Source organism: Pungitius pungitius, chromosome 13 (genome assembly GCF_949316345.1).
Source record: "Pungitius pungitius chromosome 13, fPunPun2.1, whole genome shotgun sequence".
NCBI classification, from domain to species: domain Eukaryota; kingdom Metazoa; phylum Chordata; class Actinopteri; order Perciformes; family Gasterosteidae; genus Pungitius; species Pungitius pungitius.
In genome coordinates this window covers 4,756,537-4,784,200 of record NC_084912.1, presented here as the reverse complement: position 1 = coordinate 4,784,200, position 27,664 = coordinate 4,756,537, and the positions used below count along the sequence as shown (strand labels likewise).

Here is a 27,664-nt window from a genome sequence, read left to right as displayed (position 1 = left end):
TGGGGGGTAGGGGGGCGGAAACCCTGCCGACTCCCCAAACAGTCATCTACATTCTGAAGTTTTTGAGGGGTTCAACCTTTTTAATGGTTTTTGAATGGATCCTAATGGAAAGCTGGTTCCGGACGCGGCAGGCACTGATCTAATTGAGAGGGGGCGGAGGGGGGGGGGGGGGGGGGGGTTTAGAAGCCACTGGCTTGTGTCTGTAAGGCATCAGCTTCAGGAATGTTTAAGCGACACCACGGCCCCTGAAGTCGGGATGTCCCGGGGGGGGGGGGGTCACGGTGCCAAAACATGATGTCAAAAGACGCGGCGAGGGGACGTCCGATGGGCTTCACGGTGTGTTTGTCCTGCAGATGGAGGTTGGAGGGCGTGTGGTTAGTCCTTCGTTTTAACTACTGCCCATCAAAGACACTCTCTTTCTTTCCCCTCTTTTTTTACCAGAGCCAGCGGAGAGGGTTGGTATAATAATGCTAACCTGCCACAGTACTAGGCTAGCCCTCTCACACAGAGGCGTCCGCATGGCCTGCGCTCGCCGCGCGAACCCTCCGTCCCACTGCCCCCCCCCCCCCCCCTCCCCCACACCCTGGTTTGTTTTTTCTAACTCCGACTTGGACAGCATGCGATGATAACGGCCATGTGCGTGAATGGTACATTTAACCAACTCACAGAAACACCGTCAAAAAGAGAAAAAAGGGATCTAGCCAAATGTCCCACTATCCTTTTTTTAAATTTTATTTTTTAAATAACATTTAGTTTTTTGACGATGTGAACATTTGAAGTGGCCTGTGGATGCGCAGTAGAAAGTGCATGAATGCAGTGTGTGCTGTTTTGTTGAATTAACAATGATTAATTATAACCATTGTGTGGCGGCTAGTTCGGCCTCTCGGGTTCGTGGCATTATATTTAAGTGTCGACGAAACCGCGCCACCGCTCACTGATTAACGGAAGCATCCACGTTGCCATCTCCTTTAACTACCTGAAGTTCACGTGCCAAGTTTGGTCGAGGTTATTATTCAAGAGTTGACGCTGCGAGATGTTTAGCCAACTGTTAAAGTGCAATTGGACGTAGTCGGCGGTGATAGATTCTGGGGTCTTTTCGAACTGGGTTGGATTAGTTTTGAATAGTAAGAAGTTTATCTTATAAATAACCAACTTTTCAGAAAACGGAAATTATTTTAATACCACCGCAATAGCACGTTTTACAAGATGACTTCAATAAACACAATTATTATATTTAATTTACCAACAAATGTTCACTTACAGTGTTAAAACGCGATGAAGATGCCACAAAACCAGGCTTATATTCCTACTGAAGATGGAAGTATTGGTTATAAATTGGTAAAATGGACACTGTAACGTGAAGAAGTCTAAACCAATAATCACCTTTGTGACAATATATACTATTTAACCCATGGCAATACAGTGCTCACATACAGACCACATTAACACCTGCGGGGACTCGACTGATTGCCGCTTAGCCGCTGTGATGAAGAGCTGTGATGAAGAGCTGTGATGAAGAGCTGTGATGGAGAGCTTCGCTTGCATGCGCTCAGCTGATCAGAGGCACGAGAACGCAGCGGAAACCCGAGCAATTCTGAATCTCTGGAATTCAGACGTTGCATTTGGGCGACTTTATAACCTCTTTGACACACCCGTAGGAGCCCGAATGAGGCTCTCCTGCAGACAGACCCCCCCCCCCCCCCCCCCGCCTGTGCACAGCTACTTACACCGGAATGTTTCACCAACATCGTGAAATCGTGGTGCAATTAAAGCAAGTTTACATTTATTAACAGTGGGATAGTGTGTGTACCTCATGAACTGCTGGTAGCCACGTGGGCGCTAACCACCCCCCCCCCCCCCCCAGTGTGCCCGGTGCTGACTCCAGAAGCACTTTTACAGGGTTTACAGGGAGGGCAGACACGGCCGAACGTCGGTCCTTCCCTCTTGATTTATTGTGACTTTTACACAGGGGGGGGGGGGGGGAGTTGGCCCTCGTTTATTTTTAATAACTGCATTTCTAATGTGGATTTCACAAAGCAATGACGTCGATGATGTGAAGTGAAGTAGTGTCACCGCTTGAGGTGTCCGCGGCGTCCAGAGTGGGCGGCTTTCTGAAACGTGGTTTTATTGACGGAATGAGGGTGGAGGAGCTGAGGGTGGAGGAGCTGAGGGTGGAGGAGCTGAGGGTGGAGGAGCTGAGGAGGATTAAGAAGCTTTGGCCTTACTGACACGTTTTCTTTTCTTTCTTTTTTTCTTTTCTTTTGTATATATATATATATATATATATATATATATATATATATATATATATATATATAAAAAAAAACAACAACAAACGTCTCTGTAGGCTTTTCACTACCTCTCATGTTGGTTAATTTATTTCACATCTAGTTGTCGATGTAAAAGTTGTTTTTAGATCTACTTGAAGCCTAACACTGTAAACAAAAACGTGCACAGAAAAATGACTATGTATATGAGCAGAGCGGTTAAAGAGAGCTTGGCCTGGTCGACATTCTTTGTTTGTGCGTATGTTTGGTTTTAATTGTGCTGAGCTGAACTAGATTTTGCATCTCTTTAAAGAATTCAGGAATCCACTGTCTAAGGGCTAATCCCATTTTTGCCTATGCAAATATGTTACTGTGGGGGAGTTGGAAAAAAGGGCGAACTACCGTACCTTACACCTGTTTGAGATGGACCATGGTTTACAATGCCCTTTGCTGATATTCTACACTCTTATTCAGCAAAAATGTACGCTTATTTTTGTTTTCTATATCAATTATTTAGATGTATATCTATATATAGAGAGAGATATATAGATATATAACAAGTAATATACAGAGAGAAATAGTATATGCCTTCGTGATGACAAAAAAGAAACAAATAAATGTGTAGTTGTCTGACATTATGTGGCTGTGTGCTGGAGTCTTGGTAAAAAATGATGTTGCAGACGACTGGAACTCGACGGACTGACTGTAAAGTCGACTGTCTGTCGCGCTACGCCACTTGCGGCATGACCCTGTGCGGAATTTCGGAGGGGGGGGGGGGGTGGTTATTTGTTTAAGAATCAACTTCATTGTGACTTCCTGTGAAAGATATTGTTGTCCGGCCCCAGCCTGTGAGGCAAAAACATTGTGTAAAAGTAGAACAACGAGTTCAGTGATGAAATAACCCACTAATGTCATTTTAAGGGCAGGATCTGAGCCAAAGCTGGCGCCCCGTGCATGTAAGTCGCATCTTAAGCATCATCAAAAAAATCAGTAATCCGTTAATGAAATAAAAAGAAACATTGATGACGTCATTAGACATGTATTGTGTGTCGGTGGACACTGCGCAGTTTGTTAGTTTGGATTTTAAATTAAACGCGAACAGCACAACGTCGTCGGCAAACAGCAGCATCTTATTTTTCTATCCTTCGACCTCTTGTTCTTTTTGTAGCCACATCGAATCAGACCATCACTGTGTGAAATGAGTAGCGTTAACGAGGAACACGTCGGCGAAAGTGGGCTGACTGTCTCAACACTCGACTAATGCAAGACGTAAGAAAAGTCAGTCACTCGTAACTCTTTTTTTATTTTTTATTTTTTCTTAATTCTTTATAGAAAAAAAAAGTCTGCTCCTGAAACCGAGACGGAAATGAGAATAGGAGGAGGCGATGTAAATGTTAATTGACGACGCGATGGACGTTGGTTTGGGACCGCGACCCGCTTTGTGCGTGGCCTCAGTTGGATTTGGTGCCTCTTTGAGCTCCGCAACAGACCTCCGAGATCTCTCCCCCCCCCCCCCCCCGTGTCCTTCCGTCCGTCCCACCTCCTGTGGCTGTACCACCTCACGTCGGACACAGCTTGAGGCAGTTGGTACAACATAAATGACACAGATGTTTGTTCCTGACGCCCTCGGTCCATCTCTTTTTTTTCCGCAAACCCCCCCCCCCCCCCCCCCCCGGAGGTGTTTGTGCTACTGTAGGAAAGAGATTATAATTGGGCAGGTACCTAGTTGAAGTTGGTTTCAACAGTTTTAGGCAATCACTTTTCTCTTTATTGATTTAGATGCCTAAGCCTCTTGGTTCTTGTCGTGCCGTTGTAGATATCACAGTTGTCGAGAGATGATCGGCAGGTGACAATATAAAGACTTTTAACTGTCACTTTATGCCAATGAAAAGAAAAAGTTTTTTCTATTCAGCATGCTTTTTGCTAAATTAATGAAATAATTCAGTTATTTGCTATAAACGATACTGTATGAGTATGTATTCAAGTACTGCAGTATGCAGACAATTAAAAATATCCGAAACTCTTTTGAGAGGTTCATATTTTTCTTCTAGTATGTTTCACTAATATTGGCGGTCATGGTTGTTAATTTTTGTTTTTTCGAGTGAATTTTCCGGAATAACAAGATGACCCTCGTTGTATTTCCTAAGTTGAGCTTTTTACTACTTTTTCCCAGGTTGCCTGACAACAAACGAGACCCCCCAATTGTTTTATTTACACGAAAGAGCGGTGAAATAACACCCTTGAGCGCGCAAAGGGGCCGACAAGCAAATGGGAAGTAAAACGTACAATTGACTATTTCGCCACACGAAGCGAATATGACCTCGAGCTTTTAGGGTTAGCAGTGTTGAGATGAGAACACGCGGTGCTCCCTGCAACTGTAGCATTTCAATTTCTCTCCGGGCTCGTCAGTCCATCGCTGATGAAACATTACGCTCCTGTGCAGGGACTCGTCACATCTAGTCTCTGTTTTATCTGTAATTTATGACAGTTAGTAGAATTTCCACATTTAAGTCACCAAGTCATTTGTTGGCTACATTGTGAGAAACGTTGAATGATGTTGGTGTTGGCTATCTGTGCATGATAATACAATACACATGTGACTGTTGACTGTGAGCACAGTAGAATTAAGATTAAAGAAATATTTATTAAATCTTGTTCAAAAAATGTGGATTTCTTTTTTCCCTTCACAAATTTACCTGTAGCTTTGTAGCATTTTGAAACCAAAAGTGGGAGGAGAAGTTCCAACTTTCATATTTGTATGCTAACTCTGAAGCTACAAGCAGCAGTCGGTTTACGTTAGCCTCGGCTAGCTAGTCCCAGATTAGCTATCGGGGTGAGACCGCTAACCCGGCTCTGCCCAAATCTAAAGCTCACTGCTTCAAAAATATTATTATTTCTGGTTGTACGTGGGGTAATGTGTCATGTGGCTATCCGCCTGCTGGCTTTAGCTTCATATCGAGCTGTTCCTCCCAAGAAATATCCCCCAAAAAAACATTTTACGCTACTTAAAATAAGACAAGACGAAAAGAAAGAAAGTGAAAACAGGTTTTTTTCACACTAAATGGAACTGCACAACAATGTGTCTTTGAGGGATGAAATGTGCCAAAATTGTGATCCAATTTTTGTTCCAATGTCAAAGGGTCATGAGAGTTGTCTGAATATAAAATCTGTTGTTCTGTTGGACTCAAAATGTTCCTTACGAAACACGTTTTAATTGTTTCTTCGCTCTTTTTTCATTAGCTGTTGTGTCATCTCTCTGAATCATTCACATATAATCTACTTTGGTCAAATGTAACCCACAGACTTGATGACTTTATAAACTATATCACATCCAACGGAAATCACAAAAAAGCTGTCTATTATTTCTAACATGTTTTGTACTATTTTAATATATTTTAATAATAGTTTTATTTCACTCATTGTTTTTTATTTTTTTCTCAAAATAAATTGTTCATGAAGCTCTTACACCACATGAGTCACCGCCACGTTAACAGCGTGTTATGTCGTGGTACATTTTGGTCCACAGTTCAGTCTCTCTCTTTGTTTACAAAGTGACATCTTGCATTAAGAGAAAACCCCAATTTATGGAAACTGCCCTTGAATATCTGTTATTTAAATAGTGCTGCTAGAGAAAGAAATCTAAATGTAACAACTTACAATAAACACTTAATAGATTTTTGCCACTTGTGACAGTGTCTTTCTTTGACTGGAGGTGTGTGGGATATAAATAGAGCACAAACTGTAGACACACCGTGTGTGTTAACATTGTACTGTGAAGGTGCATTATGTCATTTAGAGACTCACTATGAAAAGAAAGTGGTGAAAAGAAAGTGACGATCTCTTGTCTGTTCGGTCCTCCATTTGTATGACACGAGCCTACGTGTGTCAATGGAATCTCATGTGCTTTGTAATTTGGGCCCCGTTTTTCAGCACTTATTTCAAGCAAACAGTAGGAGTATCATGAGGAGTGGTAGAAAACACCGTACGGATCTGCCGAGCCACGCTCCATTCCAGTCGGTGGCGGCAACGCGCAATAAAGTTGTTTCCTAATAAGTGTGCATCAATGGTAGAGTTCACCGGAAGTAGAAACGAAAAGGAAGCCTCATTTAAAAATGTCTTTATTTCATCGACCGGATCCAAGATGATGTTTTCAGACTCAGTTTTACATTCAGACAACGAGGTGAGACCACATGCTGAAGACAGGAGAAGAGGCAGGTTCGTGTGCATGGGTGCTTTCTCATACAATCTGTCTGTATGTGTGTGTGTACGCTTTAGCTCTTCATACAGTCCTCCCTGTATGCGGGCACGTGTGTGTGTGTGTGCGTGTGTGTTGTCTCAGTCTCAGACAGTCTTTTGGTCAGTCGCTTCCGGAGCGGTTGAGACGGACGCCGAGTCCTCCTGCGTCTCATCCAATCCCAGGCCGCAGCCTCGGTCACGTGACTGCGCGCCGTCTTTCAACGTGACGGCGGCGTTGGAGTAGGACGCGTCTATACTCTCATATGGCTCTGATGTCCACTGAGAGGGGAGAGAGACAGGTATTTAAAATAAATATATTTTCACACCAAGAAAAATAAAAAAAAGTAGGATTTTAATTTTGTCAGAGTAAAGAGATATCTACCTAATTACATGTGTGAGATTGATAAAAGTATACTTTTGCATTACTCGCATTAAACATTGGTTTCACCCCCCAATCATAGAAAGTGGACGGAGTCGTCGCGACCTCAACTATTTGTTTGAGGACTACTGTTTCGATGCTTCAATTTTGGCATTTTTGGCCTTTTCCATCTTGGTTTGAAGCAAAGTGACATGTGAGGGGAGAGTGTTTGGTTTCCAATGACATCGCAACCGGATGCAGTCAGTCGAGTGGCCCCCTGCTGGCCATTAGAAGGAATGCAGGTTACACCTCAGCTATTTCGATGCTAGCAGTATAGCAATGTGCATTTTGTCCAAAAGGGTTGACGCCCTCCACACACCAGGCCTCACGCTACCCAAAGATCTTTTTGCTGTCCCCGTGTTGCATGGAGTGACCTGCATCGTTCGCCTGTGGGTTGGTCCCCTACCTGTGTGGCTCTGCTGCTGGACTGTGCGAGGGCCCCATGGCGATGTTGACGCTCGAAGAAGACTGCGTGTCGGTGGTGTTGCCGCCCTCGGCGGCGGACAGCCCGGAGATGACCAGGCCGCTGGAGAAGCTGCGCTTCCCGAACAGCAGGCTGAGAGTGGACGAGGACGAGGAGACCTTGGGCAGAGAGAGACACACGGAGCAGCTCATGCACAAAGCGGTTATCAGGGGAAGCACGCTGCTTCTAAGAATATCTTGTAGTCATTAATACACTACGGTCACATGCTCGGGCCATCAGTGGTGGAATTGTTTCTCAGATGAATTTTTAAAGTAGTGGTAATAACTCGATTCGTGAGTCACATGTGCTCAGGGGTTTGACTGCTAATCATAACACCACTAAATTATAACCACTTATTGTTTCAGTGTGTATAGTAACTTGGAAATGCAACTATTTAAAAAACTAATCCTGAATTTTAATATAACAGTTTTTTATTTGATGTGAAGTGTACACTTTTTAGGTGGTAACTGAAGTCTGTATATATTTATTTATGATTACAGTCCAATACATGTCCTTCTTTGCATGTGTCTGTGTGTGTGTGTGTGTGTGTGTGAGTGTGTGTGTGTGTGTGAGAATCGGAGAAGTGCAGCAGCACCACGCCTGGTGTGTTCAGCTCATACCTGGCTGGAGCGCTGCTGATGCTGCGCCGCCTGGAGCTGCGAGCCGATCCCGCCTGCTCCCGAGAGACGAGGGACCTGAGGACAGAGAGACATCGCTGTATTCTCCAGGGCAAAGAACGCGCCGGATCAAGGGCGGAGGCGTGTGTGTGTGTGTGTGTGAATACCTGGGAGAATATAGAGGCTATGGATGTATTAAACGACAGCTGACTGTTGGACAGGCGCTGGACGAGCCCGTGGTTGGAGCCCGAGTCCAGGATGGGTCCTGATTGGCTGCTGACGGGGGGGGCGCTGACTCTGAGGCTGCACTGAACGACTGCGGTACTCTCTCCTGGCTGCACAAACGCAAACACGGAATTGCATAGTAGAAAACATAAACCGCCCCCCAATTTTATATATATATATAAAATCCAATAAGTCTTTCGAGCCGATATTAGTAGAATATACTTAAATATAAATCAGAATGCTGTTTAACTTCAGTTTAAGGTTATCATAGTTTGGGTTTTATTTTGTAATCCCTGCCTTCTGTCATCTGGGTTCATTTGACTTCCTGTTGTGGGTGTATCACCTGTGTCAAACTCTCTCCCACTGCTGGCTGCTCTCCTGATTGTGATAAAAAAAACAACAGCACCTGTACTTAAAGTTACCAAACCAAAGTGTTGAATTGAGCAAGGGTGCATTTTAGTGCTAATCAATTCATCTAATTTGAAAGACACCGCATGTGTCAATTTTGAGTATTTCAGTATCAATGGAAAACTACAAAACATTAAACAAAAAAATCTATAACACCACTGTGTATTTTATTGTGATTCTAGTGGAAGCCCTCATTTGCAGCGACGTTTAGACTTCAGTTTTTTCGAATTTCAGTTGGAATAGAATCCAGGTTACGGTTTCAGTTGGTGACCCTCAATGGACATTTTCCACAAGGATGGTAATCTACATGGCTGTGTGTGTGTGTGTGCGTGCGTGCGTACCCGTGCTGTGGTGCCTGTGGCTGTGTGTCGTTCGGGCTCTGTGCTGGTAGAGGCTCAGGCTGTTGGACGTGACGGAGGACGGGCGGTTCTGGCTCAGCGAGGACGAACCGCCGGCCCCGCAGTCCACGTCCTCCATGTTCACGCCGCTGTTGCAGCTGGTCAGGTTGTCCTTGCGCACCCTGCGGGACGCACGTAGCACACGTAGCACGCCGCTTGTGTTTATTTATTCACTTGTGTCCACATCGGCGCGGAGGGGACACGAAAGGGCCGTCAAATATTTAGCGAGGCTGGAACATTCCAGCCGGTTAAACACACGTAGAGAGATGTTGCGTAACGGTTGCATACGTGACACACACTGGTGCAGCCCGCCTCTTAAATTAGTTAAATGCGTTCTGGCTGGGGATGCACGTCCCATCTCCTCGGCTCCTCGGCTACTTACTGAAATTAAGACACGTTTAACTCGAGGTCGATGAAACAGGATTTCACAAACTAATCTAATCTAAGGAAAACTCGGCCGCTACAAGCTTAAGAGCGTCTCACACACACACACACACTCACACACACACACAAACACATTAGCTGACCTGCAGAGGTTAATGCCTACACAATAAGCTTTGCTGAAGGTAATGTGTAAAAGAAGGAGTGATTAGGGGGTGGAGGAAAGGAGGGAAGGAAAAAAGGAAGGAACGATCCGCAAAGAGTCAAAGCTTCCCGCTGCAGCCCCCCCCCCCCCCCCCCCCCCCCCCCCCCCCCCCCACACATTTTACGCCTGCGCGTGTATTCAAAACGACGTTATGTCGGCGGGGAACTGTCTCTCCCCAGCAAAGACACCGAGGAGCCCTCACTCTGCATCAGGAGAAGGTCACGAGGTTCCTGTTATCTGAGGGGCCTTTTCCTCCAGGAATATGTTTTCCTCTCTTTTTTTTTTGAGGAGTAGACTGAATACAATCAATTTGCAGCGGTGATGTCACTTTTAACTCAAAGTGACTCCAAAGAAAACTGTAATCGTATCTCACAACACGATGTCTACTCCGATGCCTCTTGGCTGCGCGCAGATGAAAGGATGAGCGATGACCCTCGGCTGAGAGCGACTGCACACGTGACAGCGCGGGGGCTGTGAGAGGAGAGTGTGCGTTTTTACTCCGAATGAATTAAACAACTCGAGTGTCTTATTCAAGGACGGAGGGGCCCGGGACGTCTTCCCCCCCCCCCCCTGACGCTGGGCTTGAGCATGTGACGGCGGTTCATTGAAGAGCACAGTGACGAGGGGGGGGGGGGGGGGTTGAGAGAAACGACTGCACTTAATGAGAAGTAATGTATGTGTGTGTGTGTTTTTTTAAATAAGCGGTAATGTGTTTATTAGAAACCGACCGTAACCATTTGGAGCAGAGCCAGGATCGAATGGCGTCCAGGCTCAGGGCGCCTCCTCCGATGCTGCGGAGCGTCCGGTGTGTCCCCGCATACGACGTCGTTAGTGGTGACACATACCTTAGAAGACAATAAAATGAAAGTAATGCAATTGGCCAACTAGGGTCTTTGGGACAGAGAAGGAAGTTAAAGGTGCAGTTAGAAGGTGCAGTGTGCTGGATGTTGGCGGCATCGAGAGGTAAAAAATCTAAGACCATGAACATCAGGTCGGAGAACATTTTGTGAGAAAAAAAGTCACAATATGTAAGGTTAGATGATATGTTTTTCAGTCAAATTATGTTAAATCAAATGTCATGGAAAGAAAAGTCCACAAATATTAGGTAAAAAAAAAATATCATGTAGAATAATAATAGGTCAAAAGATTATTTGAAAAATATTACCAAATATGTATTAAAAAATGTCGTGGGAAAAAAAATTAAAAAAAAATTAGGTCAAAAAATAATTGTAGAAGAAAGTCAAAATATGTTCAAAAATAGGTCAAAAAATATCACAGAAATAAAAAGCAAAAGATATTGAGGCAAAAAAATGCAAAAAAAAGGTTCAAATATTCCACCACCAGTTTGCTAAAGAAAACATACTTATTATTGAACCCCGTCACTAAATCTCCCAAAATATTACACACTGCTCCTTTCTATATATAAAAAAAAACATGCATTCTGAAAAGACAGCGTAAGCGCGTCCCAGCTGTGGAAGGGGGGGGGGGCTCACATGGGGTAACCCAGCGGCTGGTCGCAGGACGAGTTCACCATGTTCCTCAGCGCCTGCTTGGAGTTCTGGATGCTGCCTCGTTCCGGGTTTCGGTTCCGCAGGAACACCAGCTCCTGCTGCTGGCCGGCCCACAGGCCTCGCACGCACTCCTTGTTGATCTGAGGCCAAAAAAAAAAACATTTCAAACCATTAAACACAACAATCACCTCAAGTTTCATCACCCTGCGTTTGAAAATGATCACAACGGCGTGAGATGGTTCTTCGCAACGTCCCCCTTCACCTTGATGACCTTGAAGCTGAGGTGGCGCTTGTACAGCATGATGATCTTGTACTCGTCCGTGCCGTCGTCGATCATGTGTCTCATGGTGAGCAGCGTGTCGCGGCTGGACAGCACCGCCTTGCGCCACGCCGGGTCGCTCTCGTGGCAGATGACCAGGCTGCTGCGGTAGTTTGTGATGGCTTCGTACAGGATGGAGGCCTCCTCCGTCTCCTCCAGGCAGGTGAAGTGATCCTGGAAGGACAGGAGTGAAAGAAAAAAAAAAAAGGGGAACGACGGAGCGCGGCGGAGGTCAGATATTAAAATGTCTGCGAAGAGTAAAGATATTAGAAACTGTCCCGGTGTTTATGGAATGGGAGAGTGTGTGATAAGATACGAGTGGCATTTAAAGGGCACGCCACACTTTACCTGATGCAGCTTGAGGCTCATTCTCACCGCCGGAGCCACCACCTTCTGCAGGAGGTCAAGGTCAGCAAAAACCCACTCGTCTTTGGTGGCGATGCGGAAGTCTCCTTTAAACAGGGTGTTGAAGCCGTACAGAAATGATTCCAGACTTTATGGTGTGTGTGAAGGGGAGACAGAGATAGAAAGAGGAGGGAGGGAGGGGGAGGAGGGGGGGGGGGGGGGGTATTACCATGAAATATATTTTTGCATATAAACCACACAAAGGAAAAAAGTCACGAGTGCAATACCTAAGTTAAAGATTTAGCTGCTAATGCCCCCCACTGGTGTGTCCGCCATACTGCAACTATGACATTTCTGCATTTATCGTAAAAAAAAACAAAAAAACTTAACCAATGTGTTATGTGGGTGGAGTTCATTTATTTCATCAACGAAAACGTCTCTCAGTGTTATTCAATAAGGTCCAGAAAGCTTTCATTGCTTCTGATGACGTTTTCTATTGAGGGGATTATTTTTCGACATAAAAAAAACTAGCCTCTACCTGTTGGACATGTTGTGTGACGCCGTTCCGAGGGACCTCCTCCCCAGGACGGAGAGAGCGTAAGACAGCGTCACTAAAGGGGAGTCTTCGTCGCTGTCCACAGCCTGGGGACAAACGCAGAGACACGGAGACGTGAAGCTACTGTAACCATGTTGGTCGTTGCTGTGCACTCTGCAAACACAGCGTGCACATCCGGCTTTCAGCTTCAGTCATAAAAACAATGCGCGTTTTTATTTTGTATTCGATTTTGAGAGCCAATCAATCAACGTCGTACTACAAGAGCACAATAAGTTGTACAGTGCATTTTTGTTAGCCTCTCTTTGGGCCTTTTGTAAGTTCTTTCTCAGTAGAATGCAGTTTTACAATTTAGAATCATGTTACTATTACAACTCAATTTGACTTTTTTTCCCTTTTATCTTTTATTCAATGAAATAGTGAGAATGGCTTTAACCCATAATGAAGTGCAAGTACCGTCTCCATCTTCCCGGCACAGTGCTGGATCCACTCCAGGTAGACGTTGCAGAAGCTGGCCCGCGTCACGCCCTGCAAGCAGTGCACGTAGTCCTCGTCGATCTTCACGCTGAAGACCTGGGGGTCGCGCTCTATGTGGTGCCACTTGGTGTAGGACTGCAGCGCCTCCTGGACGCCGGCGTCCTTGAGCCAGGTGGACAGTTTGGGGGAGTGGATCAGGTAGTAGATGATACTCTGAGGGGAGGGGAAGATGGAGCCAAACTACTCAGCACAAGGACGGGATTGACTGTGCGGCTGCATACCACATTTCATTTTGGAGAGCTGCCATTTGTAATAATGATTAATGCATTAATGCGAGACACTGCATTGTCCGTCTTAGGGTTTAACCTTTAAGGAAAATCTTTAAGAGACAGTTGAGACGAGAGGAATATTTAATTTCAGTTTCAGGGGATAGAATATAACAAGAGCTGCTTCTTTACCAAAGCTTTACTATTTATCTTTCAAAACAAGTATAACAGATTAGTATAATCAGAGTAATTAAATAACAGCACAAAATAAACACAAAAAAGTATACTAACGTTAAGAAAAAGAACAAACGACATGAGTCTTCATGCTCACTGGTAATTTGCATATACACTTTTTACCCGTGTATATAGTGTACATATTGTCTCCCCCCAACAGCTTTAAACTTCTAAATACCTATATATGCAGACTGTGAAATGCTGAAATGCGGGATATATAGATATAAGTATTGCGTCAGATATAAGTCAGATGTACGATTCTCGTATTAATAATGGATATTATAATATCTCTTTAAGTTGTTAAAATCAGGTTATCATTTAATACTCAATAGTCAAAAGTTGTGTATCAAGAGACACAAGAAAAATAATGTTAATGTTAAATATTAACCTGAAAAATCGTTAATTTCAATGTTTTTTTGCGCAGCGTTTATAATACATAACTTTAACTACAATCGTCCTTTAAACGCACAAATTCACAGAAATGCCACCTACTTTCAGGTAGTAGGTGATGAGCAGCTTTCGGAGATCGTACACCTGCAGCATGGTGGCGGCGTTGTTCTCGCTGATGCTGTAGCCCTCCAGCAGGTACTTGGTGGCCATCACCTCCCAGGCCAGCCAGCGCAGGTTGAAGGCGGCGTTGCACGACAGCATGTGGGGCAGGTGACCCGGCTCGCAGCAGCAGCACGCGTCGTCCTCCTCCACCCCCTCCGTGATGGCCTCCACCTCCCGCTGCTGGCAGTAGGTACCTGGGCCCCCGGACACAGCCGGCAGGCGGTGAGTTGATGGTGGTATGACGGAGAAGGGGGACGTGGGGGGGGCTTGTGTGGCCGGCGAAGCTTTACCTCTGAACTCCAGGCCCCTCAGCTGGAAGGTGACCAGCCCGTTGCCGATCTCCACGAGGTGGACCAGGGCGTTGAGGTAGTCGGAAGCCAGGATGAAGCAGTCCCCGGCGCTGTAGTTCCCCCACCGGCCCAGCGTGAGGTCGCCGCAGAGCGAGTGCTGCAGCGAGCGCGTCAGGTACTCGTAAAAGATGGAGTTGAGGTTGCTGTCGTCGCATCCTGCCACGGAGGAAGGAAAAACAAAAATACAGATGGATGAATAGGTTTGAGGATATCGATCAAAAAATGAAAAATATGCAGCCTGTGAGGAGTGTTTGTGCTCACCTGTCTCTTTATCTACTTGGGACACTAATCTGCTGTTAGAGTTGTCGATGCGCTTTGTGCTGCAGGAGACGGGAGACAGAAAACAAGCATAGACTGAATACGTTGCCGTTACACATCAGTTTTGTGTCTCACAACCTATTATAAAACCGTGTTTACAATCTTATAAAGTTTCCTGCACAACACCGACATCGGACTCCAGCAGAGATGCAACGGCAACCGCGTCTAAATATAAACGCTGTCTGCTTCGCTGCATCCGACTGAAGCTCGCGCAAACAAAGCTGCGGGAGTATTTTTGGAGAGCTCTCAGCGAGCCGAGGCACAGACTGAGTAAAAAAAAAAAAGGGGAACAGAGAGGGTCACGTTGTGTGAACAGGAGAGAGACAGCAGGAGCGGGGGGGGGGCGTCTGTGTCTAATAGTCTGATAACATTATTACACATGACATGAGTTCACATTCTCATTACTTCCCTACACCGTCCCCATCATCATTTACTTTTTAAAGGCTCTGTAAGTTCCTGAAACTGAAAACGTCACTCTTAACAGGATGATACAGCTGCAGATTCATACCCGTTTGCTGAGGCAATGTGTATGAACAACAGCAGGAAGATGCAAGGCAGATAAACCCAAAACAGTGAAGGAGGAGCTTGTGACGCACTGCAACAGTGTGGCCCATTAAACTTCAGTGGAGGTCAATAGTACAGTGCCTGTCAGTGCAATCACATGTGCATCGTTGCTTCTCAGCCTGCTCATTGGGTGTGTATCTAAGTAACCTAGACTTGCACACGCCTCCCGGCTGTTTGGGAGAGGAGGGGGTGGGGGGTCTTACTTGTAGTTTCGCTCCCAGAACCTGATGGGCCTCGGATAGGAGGAAATGAAGATTGCGCTGCCCAGGAAGGGAGCCAGCGGAGTGTAGAAGATGGTGGTGAGCAGAGTCTGGAGCAGCAGCATTGCGGAGTCTGTGCGCGCACCAGTAAAGGGAAGAAAAGCAGGTACTGATGCAGTCAGACACACACACACACACACACACACACGGGTCTTAAGAGGGAGGATACGAGGCACTGCGAAAGGCTGAGCGAAGGCGTGAAAAGCGCTGCCCCAGGCGATCTGCCAGGGAGCGATGTAAACCAGGATGAAGTGGAGCTTCAGCAGAAGCTCGCGCATCTGAAATCGGGAAACAGGAGCAGCAGTTCAACTCAAACGACCTTTGACCCCCGGAGAAACGCGCCAATGCCACGTCCCACGGGCCGGAAAAAAGCGCGTGTTTGTGCGAGAGAGGTTTGCACCTTGTGGAAAACAATAGACATGAGAAAGAAATCCAGCAGGAAGCTCTCGGAGGCGCGCGGACAGTCGAAGTGGAAGAAGACGAGCGTGAAGAGGAGGGTGAGGAACTGGAAGCTGGGGTCGCAGAAGGAGGAGCGCAGGAGCTTCAGCCCAGCGACGGTCGTCAGGAGAACGTCGCAGCTGGAGGGGGGGGAGGGAGGGGGGGGCGCAGACAAGGCGTTACACAACCGATCCAACACACACACACACACTCTCTAGGGACCGTGGACGGGCGGAATGTGTGTGTTTTTCTTTTTTTTAGCGGCCCACTCACTGGATCCCCAGCTTCTTGCGGTGGCTGAGGGCGAAGCCGTCGTTAGTGAGCGCGCTCAGCACGATGGCCGGGTACACCACGTACTTCTCGAAGCACAGGAGCCCCACGTACAGCCGCTCGAACCACATCAGCACGGCGTCCTCTGAATCACAGCGCACGGCAAAGCTGGTTGTAATTTAATCATTTCAATCTTCCTCCTCAAAGTGAAAGGCTTCCTTTAATTTGACTTCTGCCGGAGCGCTAAAGCTCCAAAAGTAGCCAAACTTTGCAAAAAAGTGATCAAGTCCACAAGACATATTTCAACATGGGAAACTTTTGATTCATTGATTGCCATCTGGATGTAATGAGAACGAGAAGTATTTTTTAAAGAATCCATACCTTTAAAAAAATATCTTAACGACGACAAATTCAGTGAGATTTCATCAGTTTTTTTTTTTTCTGGTGGAATGAAATACTACTTCATTCTGACCTCTGGGCTCAAACTGGTGGTACTCCTTGGTCTTGAGAACCGGATGAGAAATCCACAACCAAGGGTGGTGCTTCCTCAGCTGGGGGATCAGGTAGTGGGTCACGAACCCCACAGTCCCCGCCAGCGCGTACAGCACGATGGTCACGAAGGGCTGAAAAGACGACACGATGAAAATGGATTAACAGTATTATTATTTCTGCAAACTGTGGTAAGAGTTTCGAAGTGAAATTTCACCTTGAGGGACAGGAACACGGTGCTCGCAGTGATGGCGAAGGTTAGGATGTAAGCAACAGAGCACACGACTACATCCGACAGCAGAACCTCCTTCTGCGGAGCACAACGGGGATGAAACACTGCAAACACGTCCGCTTCTCAGGTCAGGTTAGTTCTGTCTGAGCCTTGTTATGTTAAATGGGACTTAAGGGCCTCACGATCCCCATCAACACTGTAAAAGACTTGTGTGAATTCCGCTACTCAGGTGGAGAGTGTTAATGAGCTTCAATTTTCTTGAATTTGGCAATAAGGAAAACAGTTTAATCACTGCTCAGCGGGGGGGGGGGGGGGGGGGGGGGAATTAACACTCATCTGCCAATAATCCTCTTTGGTTACCATGGAGTTCTGCAGCTTCTCCGGCAGTGGGTCTTTACTTTCTGCATCTTCCGCCTCCTCTTCCTCACTCTCCACCAAAGGGGGCATGATCTTTGACTTAACCAGAGCTCTGTAAAGGATGTCACATGTGAATGGGAACGGGAGGATGGGGTTTGTTGAGTTAAATGAAGACTATTGCTATTACAGACACTCAATCAACTTAAAAGCAAAATCAAAAACAGGAAAAACGTTTTTATTTTAATAATAAAGAAAATTGTTTGAATGACTGAGGTTGACTTAATCAACACATAATCATCAATCTGCCTTCATTTCTTTCATTAATTTAGCCATTCTTTACTCCATGCAGCTCTCCAATCCTTAATTAAAAATTGAGAATCGAGTGTATAGAAATTGGCACGCAAACACACGCACACACACATAAATACTCACAGTAGCACGGACGGGTCGCTGCTCTGCCGGCTGAGGTGATATGAGAAGACCACCAAAAGGCCACAGAAACCAGAGAACAGAGCTGGGGTGTGCTGCTCATCCCACGGCTCCTGTGACCACACACACACACACACACACACACACACCATCATGTGCCTTTGAGGTCAGAACTACAGCTTTCAGGGCCTCACACTCTAAAAGCTTCTTCCCTGCGAGTTGCTTTTGGAAAATGACTAGCAATAGTACCTATAATAGCTTCTTTTTATTCCTAGGGGGGGGGGGGGGAAATGTCTCCCACCTGTCGCTCTATTTCATCAAACTGTACCTTGAGCGCTCCGAAGCAGAAGCCGTAGAGCAGTGAGAGCGCGATGAGGCTGCGGAGGATGCCGTAGACTGCAGAGGTGAGGCTCGTAGCAGCTGAGAACGCACAAATTAAGAGTGAAAATAGTATCCAACAAAGACAAATAAAGCCACACATCTACTGTAGACTTAGTTTGATGTTGTTTTTTAATGCCAAAGACGAAAGGACCACTATTCAGAAACCCTGAAAAAAGTCCAACCAACCTGTCCCTCCGAAAAGGTGCATGTCGATCTGCTCCAGCAGGTAGATGGTGAAGGTGTTGATCTGAGGGAAAAGGCCCACCAGGAAGGTGATCGGGAAGCAGTAGGTGAAACCTGTTTCATGGATTTAAACAAAAGACGCTCTTAAGCATCCGCAAAGGAACGAATCGGCGCAGCGACGTAGACCGCCTGCCTCTCTCTCCGGGTCCATCCATCCCTACCCACTAGCAGGTCCCGCAGGAAGCGCAGCGCGTCGTGGCACACGATGGTGACTCCGTACAGGGTGGAGACGGGCAGGTCTTTCCTCCTCAGCAGCTGCTCCAGCATCCAGATCAGAGCACAGAATATGCAGAAGTACGCCGCCCGGCTGTAGGCCACCAGCTGGTTGTGACCCTGGATACATGAACCGGTTTAATGTGGTTAAAACGGTGTCGTTTAAAAAAGGGAGACAACTAAGAGAGCTCGGATGCGTTCATGTCCCCTGAAGACACATCTTTCAATGGTACTGTATCATGATCTTGCATTCGGCTGTATTGAAACACAAGTATGTTGTCTAACGTGATATTAGGAACCTATGATACTAACTTTTATCAGATTTATCAGAACATTTGATGAAACTCAGTTAAATCCAACTTTTTCCTCAAACATATGCCAACATGAAGCAATAAAGATGTCACAAGTTTAACAGTAGATTCCAGATAAGTTTGACGAGAAGTTTGTTCGGACTTCATTCAGATAATATTTCCCCTCAAACCTCTCAGGAAACATTGAACTCACGTGTGTTGGTGAGGCTGCATCTGGTTGAACACTCTGCAAAACAACACAGAAAAAAGACAAAACTCAATCACTTTTTGTGAATTAACATTAAAACAATTGAAAAAATGGGAAACCGGAACAAGAGAAATATTGTCCCTTAGAAACGGTAAAGATTCATAGCGTGGTTGAACATCTCCTACTGGGATCTTGTGTTTTGCTCACCTTCAGTAGGGAATACTGGCAGCTGGCGATGACCAGGCAGAACTGGAAGACCCAGAAGTCTTTGAAGCAACCGTGGTTGAGGAGCACAAATCCCAGGAAGGAGACCAGAAAGGCCATGAAGACTGCAACCAGATTCTCCAAGACGTCTTGGTTTCTACACAAAAGCAGCGAAGCGAGGCATTCTGGTCATTCAGTCGCTTCTCACACACACATATCGATGAGAGGCCGACATTCAAGGATGGAATCACCGCTTCGACCGCTGATCAAACTGAAAAGACGTGACGCGTATTGATCAAATCAGGAAGACATTACTCAAGGCGTTGGCACCGTGGGAATATGTTGTAAAGAGTTTAGCCTGTTTTAGACAGAGCGTTTGGGAGCAGTTTGCGGTTGGATCACCTGTCCAGGAGAGCCAGCAGCGTGAGCCGGTCGTACAAAAGGTCGACCACCTTCCCGGGAAACAGTTTGAGTTTGTAATAAATCTTGCGGGTCGGTTTCTCCTGGGTGGACGTCTCCGACGACTCGTCCAAAGAGTCCTCTTCCTGTCACACACAAACACAACTCATTTCACGTGTGGTACATTTTTAAGTATACAGTAAAAGAACTTTGACCTTGATTTTTTTTTTTGGACCTTTTTTATTTTGTTTCATGAATCGTTTAAATTGACGATTTCATTATTTAAATTTATTTATGTATGTTTTATATGATATAAAAAATATTATAAAATATATAAAAATATATTTGATATATATATTATATATTTGATGGATTCACATATTCATTTTCAAGTCAATTAATTGGAAACCTTCCACCTTCCCATGCATCTTTGTTCACTAACAGCCTTTTGTTCACTCCCTCTGTTGGCCCATTGATACACTTCTTGCCACGTTACAACCACCAACTGTCGATTGATGCAGAAGCACGAAACAATCCAAATAACCGTGGACGCACAATATAGAAAAACAACAATGAGCCACTTGTAAATTGCACTGTGTTATTTGTCTTGTTGCCCATTGTCTCATTGTCTCACTGTCCGATGTCAAATTCCTTGAATGTCTAACAGACTTTTGCAACAAATGTTCCTGATTCAAAGACCGTAGCTCCACTGCACTTCTACGGTGTATTAGTTTTAAATGACATCTGTGCAGAGTCTTGACCATTGCTATGCAGAGCAAGAAAGGACCAAGACAAGCGAGAGCAGACGGACACCTGAAATATCTCCGGGTGCGTCCTTCGAGGCCGAAGCCTGTGAGCGGGGATGATGCGTCGCTGGAAGGGGCAGTCAGCGTGACCGCCGACCAGGGCGTCCTGACACTCCGAGTTGGACGAAGTAGACAGCAGGTCACTGAGAACACACACACAACATGTCGATGTTAATCTGTGTGCAGGGAGGATGGAACGGGAGGAGACAGAAGGGGGCGATCGGGGTGAACGGAGGAGGGAAAAAGCCATATAAAAAGGTATCGTTTGTTCCAGGTGAAGGTGAGAGAGCAGGCTGAGAAGCGGTACCACATGTTGCCGGTGATGAGCTCGGCTCCCAGCGGCAGGTTGAGAGCTCTCTCTGCATACAGCTTACGAGGCCGGTCTCCTGTGAGCCCAAAATAAAAACACACACACACACATTCAACTCGTCAGACCATTTCGCTTTGGATGTGCAATAAATGACACTGAACATCTTGGAGCATTTCCATTTAAAGGTAATTTAATCCAGGGGCTTTTGGGCTGATACTGGCAGGCCATCTGTGTGTTTGTTATCAAAAGTATCAAAATACTATCAGGCTGTCCCAGTACAAGTAGACTCCTAAATTATGGATGAGGCCTTTTTACTGTTTTTTGTGTCCGAAGCAAATTCCTCACTTTGTCCCCGCAACAGAGAAGGAAACCTCTCATCTTTTAGAGGTTCCGCTGCTTACTGTGTACAGTGTGGAAGGTGTAGGCATCTTCTTTGTTGGTGGCCTCTGGTCTACAGATGACCTGCAGCATGGAGCTCTCCGACTGAGAGGTCTGTGAAGGCAGCGAGTCGTAGTCCGGATCCTTCTCCCTGTCTGTTTGCGGACTGCAGACAGGAGGAAAACACACACTCAGCTACGACTCTCTTGCGTAGATGCTTCCTCGAAGCAGGTAGGGCGTGCGGGCTGGAGTACCTGTCTGGGGACACTATGGGGATCTGCGTGGGTGGCGAGGCCTTCGGCGGGTCGGTGGGCAGACTGGTGGGCGGCTTCGGTCGCTCCGGTTTGTCATCCGCGTTGCTCCCCGTTATCGTATCGTCTTGTCCGCAGGTCACGCTCAGGTTCTCTGCAGGCGAGTCAAAGGGAAATTTGTTTTTGCAGCAGTAAATGTGAAGCCCAGATTTGTGGATCTTTAGCATTCCGTCAATATTCTTATGCTAATGATACAAAAGAGTAGCTAATAGTCATCAAACCATCCTTATAACCTGACTATGTTGTTTCTTTAAGGTCTACTGACCCCAAAAGAAAATGTTATAACAACGATTGTATCATAACGACTGATCTGCATCAGTCTGGAGCTTTGACTTTAAAACGTCCGATGCCACTGTGCTCCAAGAGCAACAGAAGGAATCCATTTTAGCTAATTAAAACAATGTGGACTAATGGCTAATCCTGTGCATTGACTCGGACCCTATGAAGAAAACCCCCGCCTCTTGCTGAGGTTCACCTTCATCTGCGACGTCCTCTTTGCGCTGCGGCCTCTCGTCTTCCGGTTTGCCGGCTCCTCCGCCCCCCCCTCTGGTACTCAGGGAGCCCAACAAGGACACGAACTCCAAGAAGTTGGACTCGTTGGGAATCTGGCCCTCCTTCGCCTCCAGATCCGACTTGGAACTGGTCATGGTCTGACGAGGGGACAGATGTTTGTGCACGTGAGTGGACAGCAGGACGGTTAAACGTGTGAGACAGATCCAAACCGCCGACATACTGTGACGTGCGAGCGGTCGGAGAGCAGCACGGCGTCCTTCCCGCTGTCCACGCTCAGCCCGCGGATGTGGGTCCTCCCCCCGGGCCCGTGGCGCCCCAGAGCCGGCGGCAGACGCAGAAACCCCTCCAAATCCACGTTGGCGTCCAGGGGGTCGGTGTCGTCGCGCTGCGAGTGGACGTCGATGCCCGACGAGCTGTTATCGTGGGTCAGCTGCGGGCTCTGCGTGCCGTCGTCGGCCCTCTGGACGCCGGGGCGTCCCCGCTCCGGGTCCGGGGCCTCCGGCGCGGTGGGCTCGGGGGCGGGGGTTTCTCTGCACAGGTGGAACGCGTCGCTTTGGCTGGCGGCCCGTCGCCCTTTCGGGGCGGGGTCGTCCTCGGAGTCGGCCGCTTCCTCGCTCTCTTTCGCCTCCTGCTTCTCCTTCTCGGGGGAGTCAAAGGTGATGACGGGGATCTTGATGTGACACTCTCCTGCAGCCTTCTGAGCCTTATAGTGCACACACACACACACACACACACACACACTGTAATCCCCAAATGTAACAACACCTCAGACGTAAATATGAGCGGTCGTCAAGGAGACGTCATGACATTAACATCTAGGTTCAGTTTTTTAAAGAATTGTTTTACTACAAGAGCTTTCTGATGATTCTACATGAACAAAGGATAAATGGTAAATTGAATAAACGGGGTAACAACAGGTTAAAATATAAAAAGGTATGAAATGTAGTCATTACATAAAATGACCTGCTTGATGGTCGGTCGAAAAATAAACAGTAGTAAATGTGATTGACCCCAAAAAAATCAATTTCACATCATAGTAGAGACTTCAGTGTCCAAACACAAATATGTCTGGATACATTTTGTCAAAATGTGCATAAAAAATATAAACCTTACGTGACGTTAATAAAGTGCTGAAAAAGGCTGATACCGGAAACATTTTAACAGTCAAAACGGGACGTTGGGGGCGAGGCCAAAGGGGTTTCATGCAGGACATCAAACCCACCTGTGCGTTTTGCAGAAGGCTCTGCTTGACGCTCTCCTCCAGCTGAGCGGCGGTCTGCGGGTCGCAGCTCATGGTGATGATGATCTTCACCGCGTCGCTGTCCTCCAGGTGGGCCGACGCCGGGCCCGATCCCGAGCTGTCCACAAGGACCACCTCGATCTCATCGGAGCAGTACGTCTCCTCCACCGGCTCGGCCTGCGTGGGAGAATCTGGGGTGTCGATGAATTCAATCTGCCGATCCTGGGGGGGCCCCAGTGAGTTGTTGTTGTTGGCGTCCGGGGGCTCTTTTCGCCCCTCGCTCTCCTCCTCGCTGGAGTCTTCGCTCCCCTTGGAGGGGGGCAGACCTTCATCCGTCGTCTCCCCGCCCGCACTGTCTTTGCCGTCGCGGTCCTCCGCTCCGTCCGCCTCCTTCTGGGCCGTCTTTTGCTGCTCTGAAGGCTCTCGGCCCTCCAGCGAGCCCTGGGTGTCCCCTCCGTCTTTCACAGCCACAGTTTCTATTACGTCCGCGTCCACCTTCCCCGTCCCGCTCACAGATCCGGGCCGCTTCTCTTCCTTGTCCGTTCGGGACGGGGTCCTCTGCTGGGCCTGCAGCAGCGGGGCGGCCTGGTCTGGATTGGGGCTGGAGAGGTCATCTGGAGAGGGGCTTGGGTGCAGGCCTCCCTCCGCCGAACTCTCGCCTGCAGCACTTTCACCCTGTCCTGCAATGAAGCGAAAAGGCCTTTTTCTACTTGTGTAATATTGATATAACTGCTGTAATCCTAAACTCCCTGCCATGAAAAACGGTACGGTCTCTTATTTGATCTGCAGAGATAATACACATGAATGAAAAGAATTGGATTAACTGGGACCAGTGCTCGTCTGAGTACATTTACAACAGCGATGTGTCTGCAGAAAAGGAAGCTGTCGATCTCCGTTGTATGAGGAGCCATCGAGTGCATTAGGGAAGAGGGACAGACTTTGGCTTCCAGCACAGATTGATTCTGACGATACACAAAAACACTTGTCCCCCCCCCCCCCCCCCCCCCCCAATGACCTGCAAGGCGTCGACAGTGACGACTACAGACATCTTTCTTTCTTCCTGCTGTCTTTATTCTCTATAAATGTATGCTAATCACTTTGACATAATGTCAGCGTCATTCATAGCATTCAAATGCTTCACCGGAAAGTCATCTTTCTAAAAAACTGATAGAAACTGCTGTGTGTATTATTCATTTGTACATTGAGGGCCAAGCTGATAAAAAAAAAAGATATATCTGCCGTCTAACTGACAAATATCAGTTTTAAACATAAAGGCAAATGAGAAGAACTTCTATTCAGTCGTTGCAGTCGTCCTGTTGTTTTATCAGCTTTATATTTGCTATATCGAGACGCTGAATCCTTATTATCTGTACATGAGCAGCCGCATAACAATGTTTGTGAACCCTGTGCAAAAAATGAGCCAAACCAACCCAGACTGAGTTTCAACAGACGGTAAACAATGATTCGGATGTTGCACATTCACCTAATTTCATCATAATGTCATAACATGTCATCCCAACTTATAAAATGCGGTCAAGTCGTACTTGTAATGAAGCATATGCTCAATTGTGCATAACAGCCCCCACTGTGTGTCCTGTACATTATTATTAAGATCAGCTCTACCTTCCGCCGTCTTCCCCTCCTCGTCCGACTTCAAACAGTCCTGAAAGAAAAGAGAATTCAGGGACACGCGATGGACAAAGGGAGACGATGTAGGTCAACAAAGTGCATCACTGGTGTCAGGTTTCCGTGGGGGGGGGGGGGGGTTAACGCTCACTCACCACCCCGATCAGTCCCGGGTCGGTTTCAGTCTGTTTCACTGTCACCTGGATCACCGGACTGGTACGTTTCAGAGGCAACATCGTCATGGCAACGCCGCCTGGGACCGTGCTGCTCTTCCTATCGGAAGGAGATAGGAGACGGGGGAGGAATTTAATGACAAGCTAGATCCCATTAAATGACGAGCTAGAAGGGGGGGGGATGGATCGGGACGGATCATTGTGTCTCTCTCAGCAGAAGTCATCTGACTTTCATTCCCCGCCTCTCGTGTTTAGACTAAAACCCACTGATTTATCGGGATGAAGGAGCTGTAAAAAAGTACTTGTGTCTGGACTTCACGGTTTCTTTCTCGACGGGCACAGCAGTTATGGGTTTTCTTTTTTATTAGTCTGTGTGCAGATCAAGTGTCTCGGAGAGGAGTGGCCAACTGGAGGTTTGACCATCTCCCTTCATTAGCCTTGCCATTAAAACCAAGTGGAAAAAGTCAACATCCCACTCTGAGTCACTCTGATTCCTGAACGGAGAGGCAACTGAGAAAAACAGAGGCATGCAGAGGGAGAAACGGGAGATATCTGTGAGGGGGGCAGGGCCTGTGGGGAGGAGCCGAGCTTCATCGCATTCCAAACCACATCTCCACTAAAACTGTGTTTGATTGAATGCTTCGCGCTGTGATTTCTCTTCTCGTCCTACAGTAAAACATCCACTGTGAAGCTCTGCTAAAGGTAAAGCTCATTTACAGCCACACACACACACACACAACGCTCAGTTGCACTTTTCGCAAACATTCTAAAAGGAGGTCTCAGGCCCAAATGTACAATTTCCTGTAAATAATTAAGTATCATTACTGGTTTAGCCCTCTGGCCTAGAATTTGTAATGACCAACCTGACGGAGAGCCACTCGAGGCACAAAACAGCAAAGATCCGGCTTGCTAAAGGCTCAAAGGCCGCAATCTCCCTCTCTGAATGGCCTCCGATTCATCCGTAAAAGGTGAGCGGACTCATTATTCAGCTCCTTTGGGGTGATCCCTCTGCACGTGGTGTCTCTGTGTGGGGGGGGGAGGGTACCTTATGCCGGCGGGCAGGCAGGAATCCGACGCGTTACTCTTCTTCTCCGGCGCCTTGCTGAGGTCGGAGACGCTGCTGCGGACCACCGCCTCGCCCTCGTCGAACATCAGGTGCAGCCGGTAGTTGGCCAGCTTGATGAAGATGAAGAAGACCGTGATGGAGGTGCAGTAGATGCTCAAAGCCATGGTGGTAGGGGGCAGGGCCTGTGGAGGGGAGAGGAGCTTCGTCATATTCAAAACAGGCTCCGCTCAAACGGTGTTGGATTGACTGCTTCTCGCGGCGATTTTCTCGTCTCATCTTTTGAGAAGTGGGTGAAACTCTCATTCGCAGCCACACAGATGTGAATCGAAGGCTCAGCCAACCACAAGATCTAATTTGATTAACTGACGGATTAATGAAGATCCCCAAAGGAAAGAATGGCCCATAAAGAAAAGGAAGAATAGGGACGTGAGGATTCATTTGCTAATAAAATGGTTAACTTCCCTTCCAGAAAGCTTTGTTAGTTTTGTTTTTAGTGTTTTTTAAAAAGAGCGGAAGTCCTTTAATATGGCTCGGAGCTGTCACTCTCACATAGGTATATGTCACTCTGCCTAAACCAGCGCACTGATTCATGAGGGACTGATTTTGGGGTTATCACTCTGAACCCACAGCTCCTACAAATTCATTCATCGCACTGAGACGGGAGTGGACAGCAATGTACACGATCTAATCGAGATAAAACCTGATAATCCTCTGCTCCGTAGAAATGTTATCAAAGGCAATCTAATGCCATCAGATCGTTCATTCGTCACCCGTTCAGTGTTCCTGCTCTCGCCAATATACTTGATCACGGCTAAGGTCAAGGTGTTTGACCTTTTGCAGCAACTCTTTCCTTTTTTCTTTTTTTCTTTTTTTACTCCAGACCAACTGATCTCCACATATGCTCCGAGGTAAACGTCTGCAACAACATTCCAGAAGGGAAGCGCCTCCAGTTGGGTTGTTATCACTGGCGGTTTATTGCAGCGTGTGTTGCAGCAATTTTCAAAGGCCATGCCATGAAAATAAATCAGTTGGACCCGGAGTTTCACGGGCTCCTGGATCATCCAGGAGCAGCCATGCGTCCCGGCACTGCATGCAGAGGGGACGTACTGCGACAGGGTGGTGTAGCGTTTCCCTCGGCGCCAATCAGACAAATGAGGGATGCTAAAGTCACAGAGGCGCCGCACGTTTGTCCGTGAAAGGAGAGGAGAGGAGAGGGGGGGAGCGCGGATAACCAAATACATCAATATAAACGGGACCTACGGTTCCGTGAGCAACTCACACCCCCTTTTCGCGGCCTCGGGCGTCACGTTCCCACGTACAAACTCACCAGATGGAGAGACAGGGGTAACATCAGGAGAAATATCCACAGATAGAGGTGGCAGGAGTTGTTGAATTTGTTCTGGTCCGGATCGTGGTACCAGCCGCCGGTCACGGATGCCCAGACGCCCTGACGCAGGGTCTGCACAACCTGGGAGCCCATCTCCCCTTGGGTCTCCTCTTCTCCGCTCAGGTTGGACGGACGGATGGTGCTGAGGCTGCTGCTGCTGCTGCTGCTGCTAGGCTACAATGGGATGATCTCCTCTAATGCATGCTACTGTCGCTACGCCTCCATGTTGGGGCGATGCGGCGCGTCTCCCGTGCCGTGTCTTTCATGCCGTGTTGGTCTCCGTCGGCGCTGCCGTCCTCTCGTCTGCCTTTTCCCGTCCCAATGTCGATTCGTC

General features: G+C 47.2%; 1 protein-coding gene across 1 annotated transcript; it reads right to left on the bottom strand.

Moving 5' to 3' along the window:
• Positions 1–6,368: 6,368 nt before the first annotated feature.
• pcnx2 (pecanex 2) lies at positions 6,369–27,482 on the bottom strand. The gene is given in 41 exon segments (XM_037466299.2): positions 6,369–6,782; positions 7,328–7,350; positions 7,353–7,503; positions 8,005–8,079; positions 8,169–8,288; positions 8,290–8,336; positions 8,976–9,154; positions 10,347–10,463; positions 11,112–11,269; positions 11,392–11,622; positions 11,797–11,941; positions 12,332–12,435; positions 12,803–13,036; positions 13,816–14,069; positions 14,166–14,381; positions 14,487–14,545; positions 15,311–15,440; positions 15,537–15,645; positions 15,768–15,945; positions 16,079–16,220; positions 16,548–16,698; positions 16,782–16,874; positions 17,157–17,265; positions 17,586–17,695; positions 17,911–18,002; positions 18,150–18,260; positions 18,368–18,539; positions 18,924–18,956; positions 19,125–19,278; positions 19,524–19,666; positions 20,334–20,469; positions 20,634–20,712; positions 21,038–21,180; positions 21,269–21,419; positions 21,801–21,975; positions 22,059–22,541; positions 23,061–23,758; positions 24,702–24,741; positions 24,860–24,977; positions 25,923–26,125; positions 27,271–27,482. Coding segments are annotated over 41 exon segments (6,393 nt in total). The 5' UTR covers positions 27,424–27,482; the 3' UTR covers positions 6,369–6,608.
• Positions 27,483–27,664: the final 182 nt, after the last annotated feature.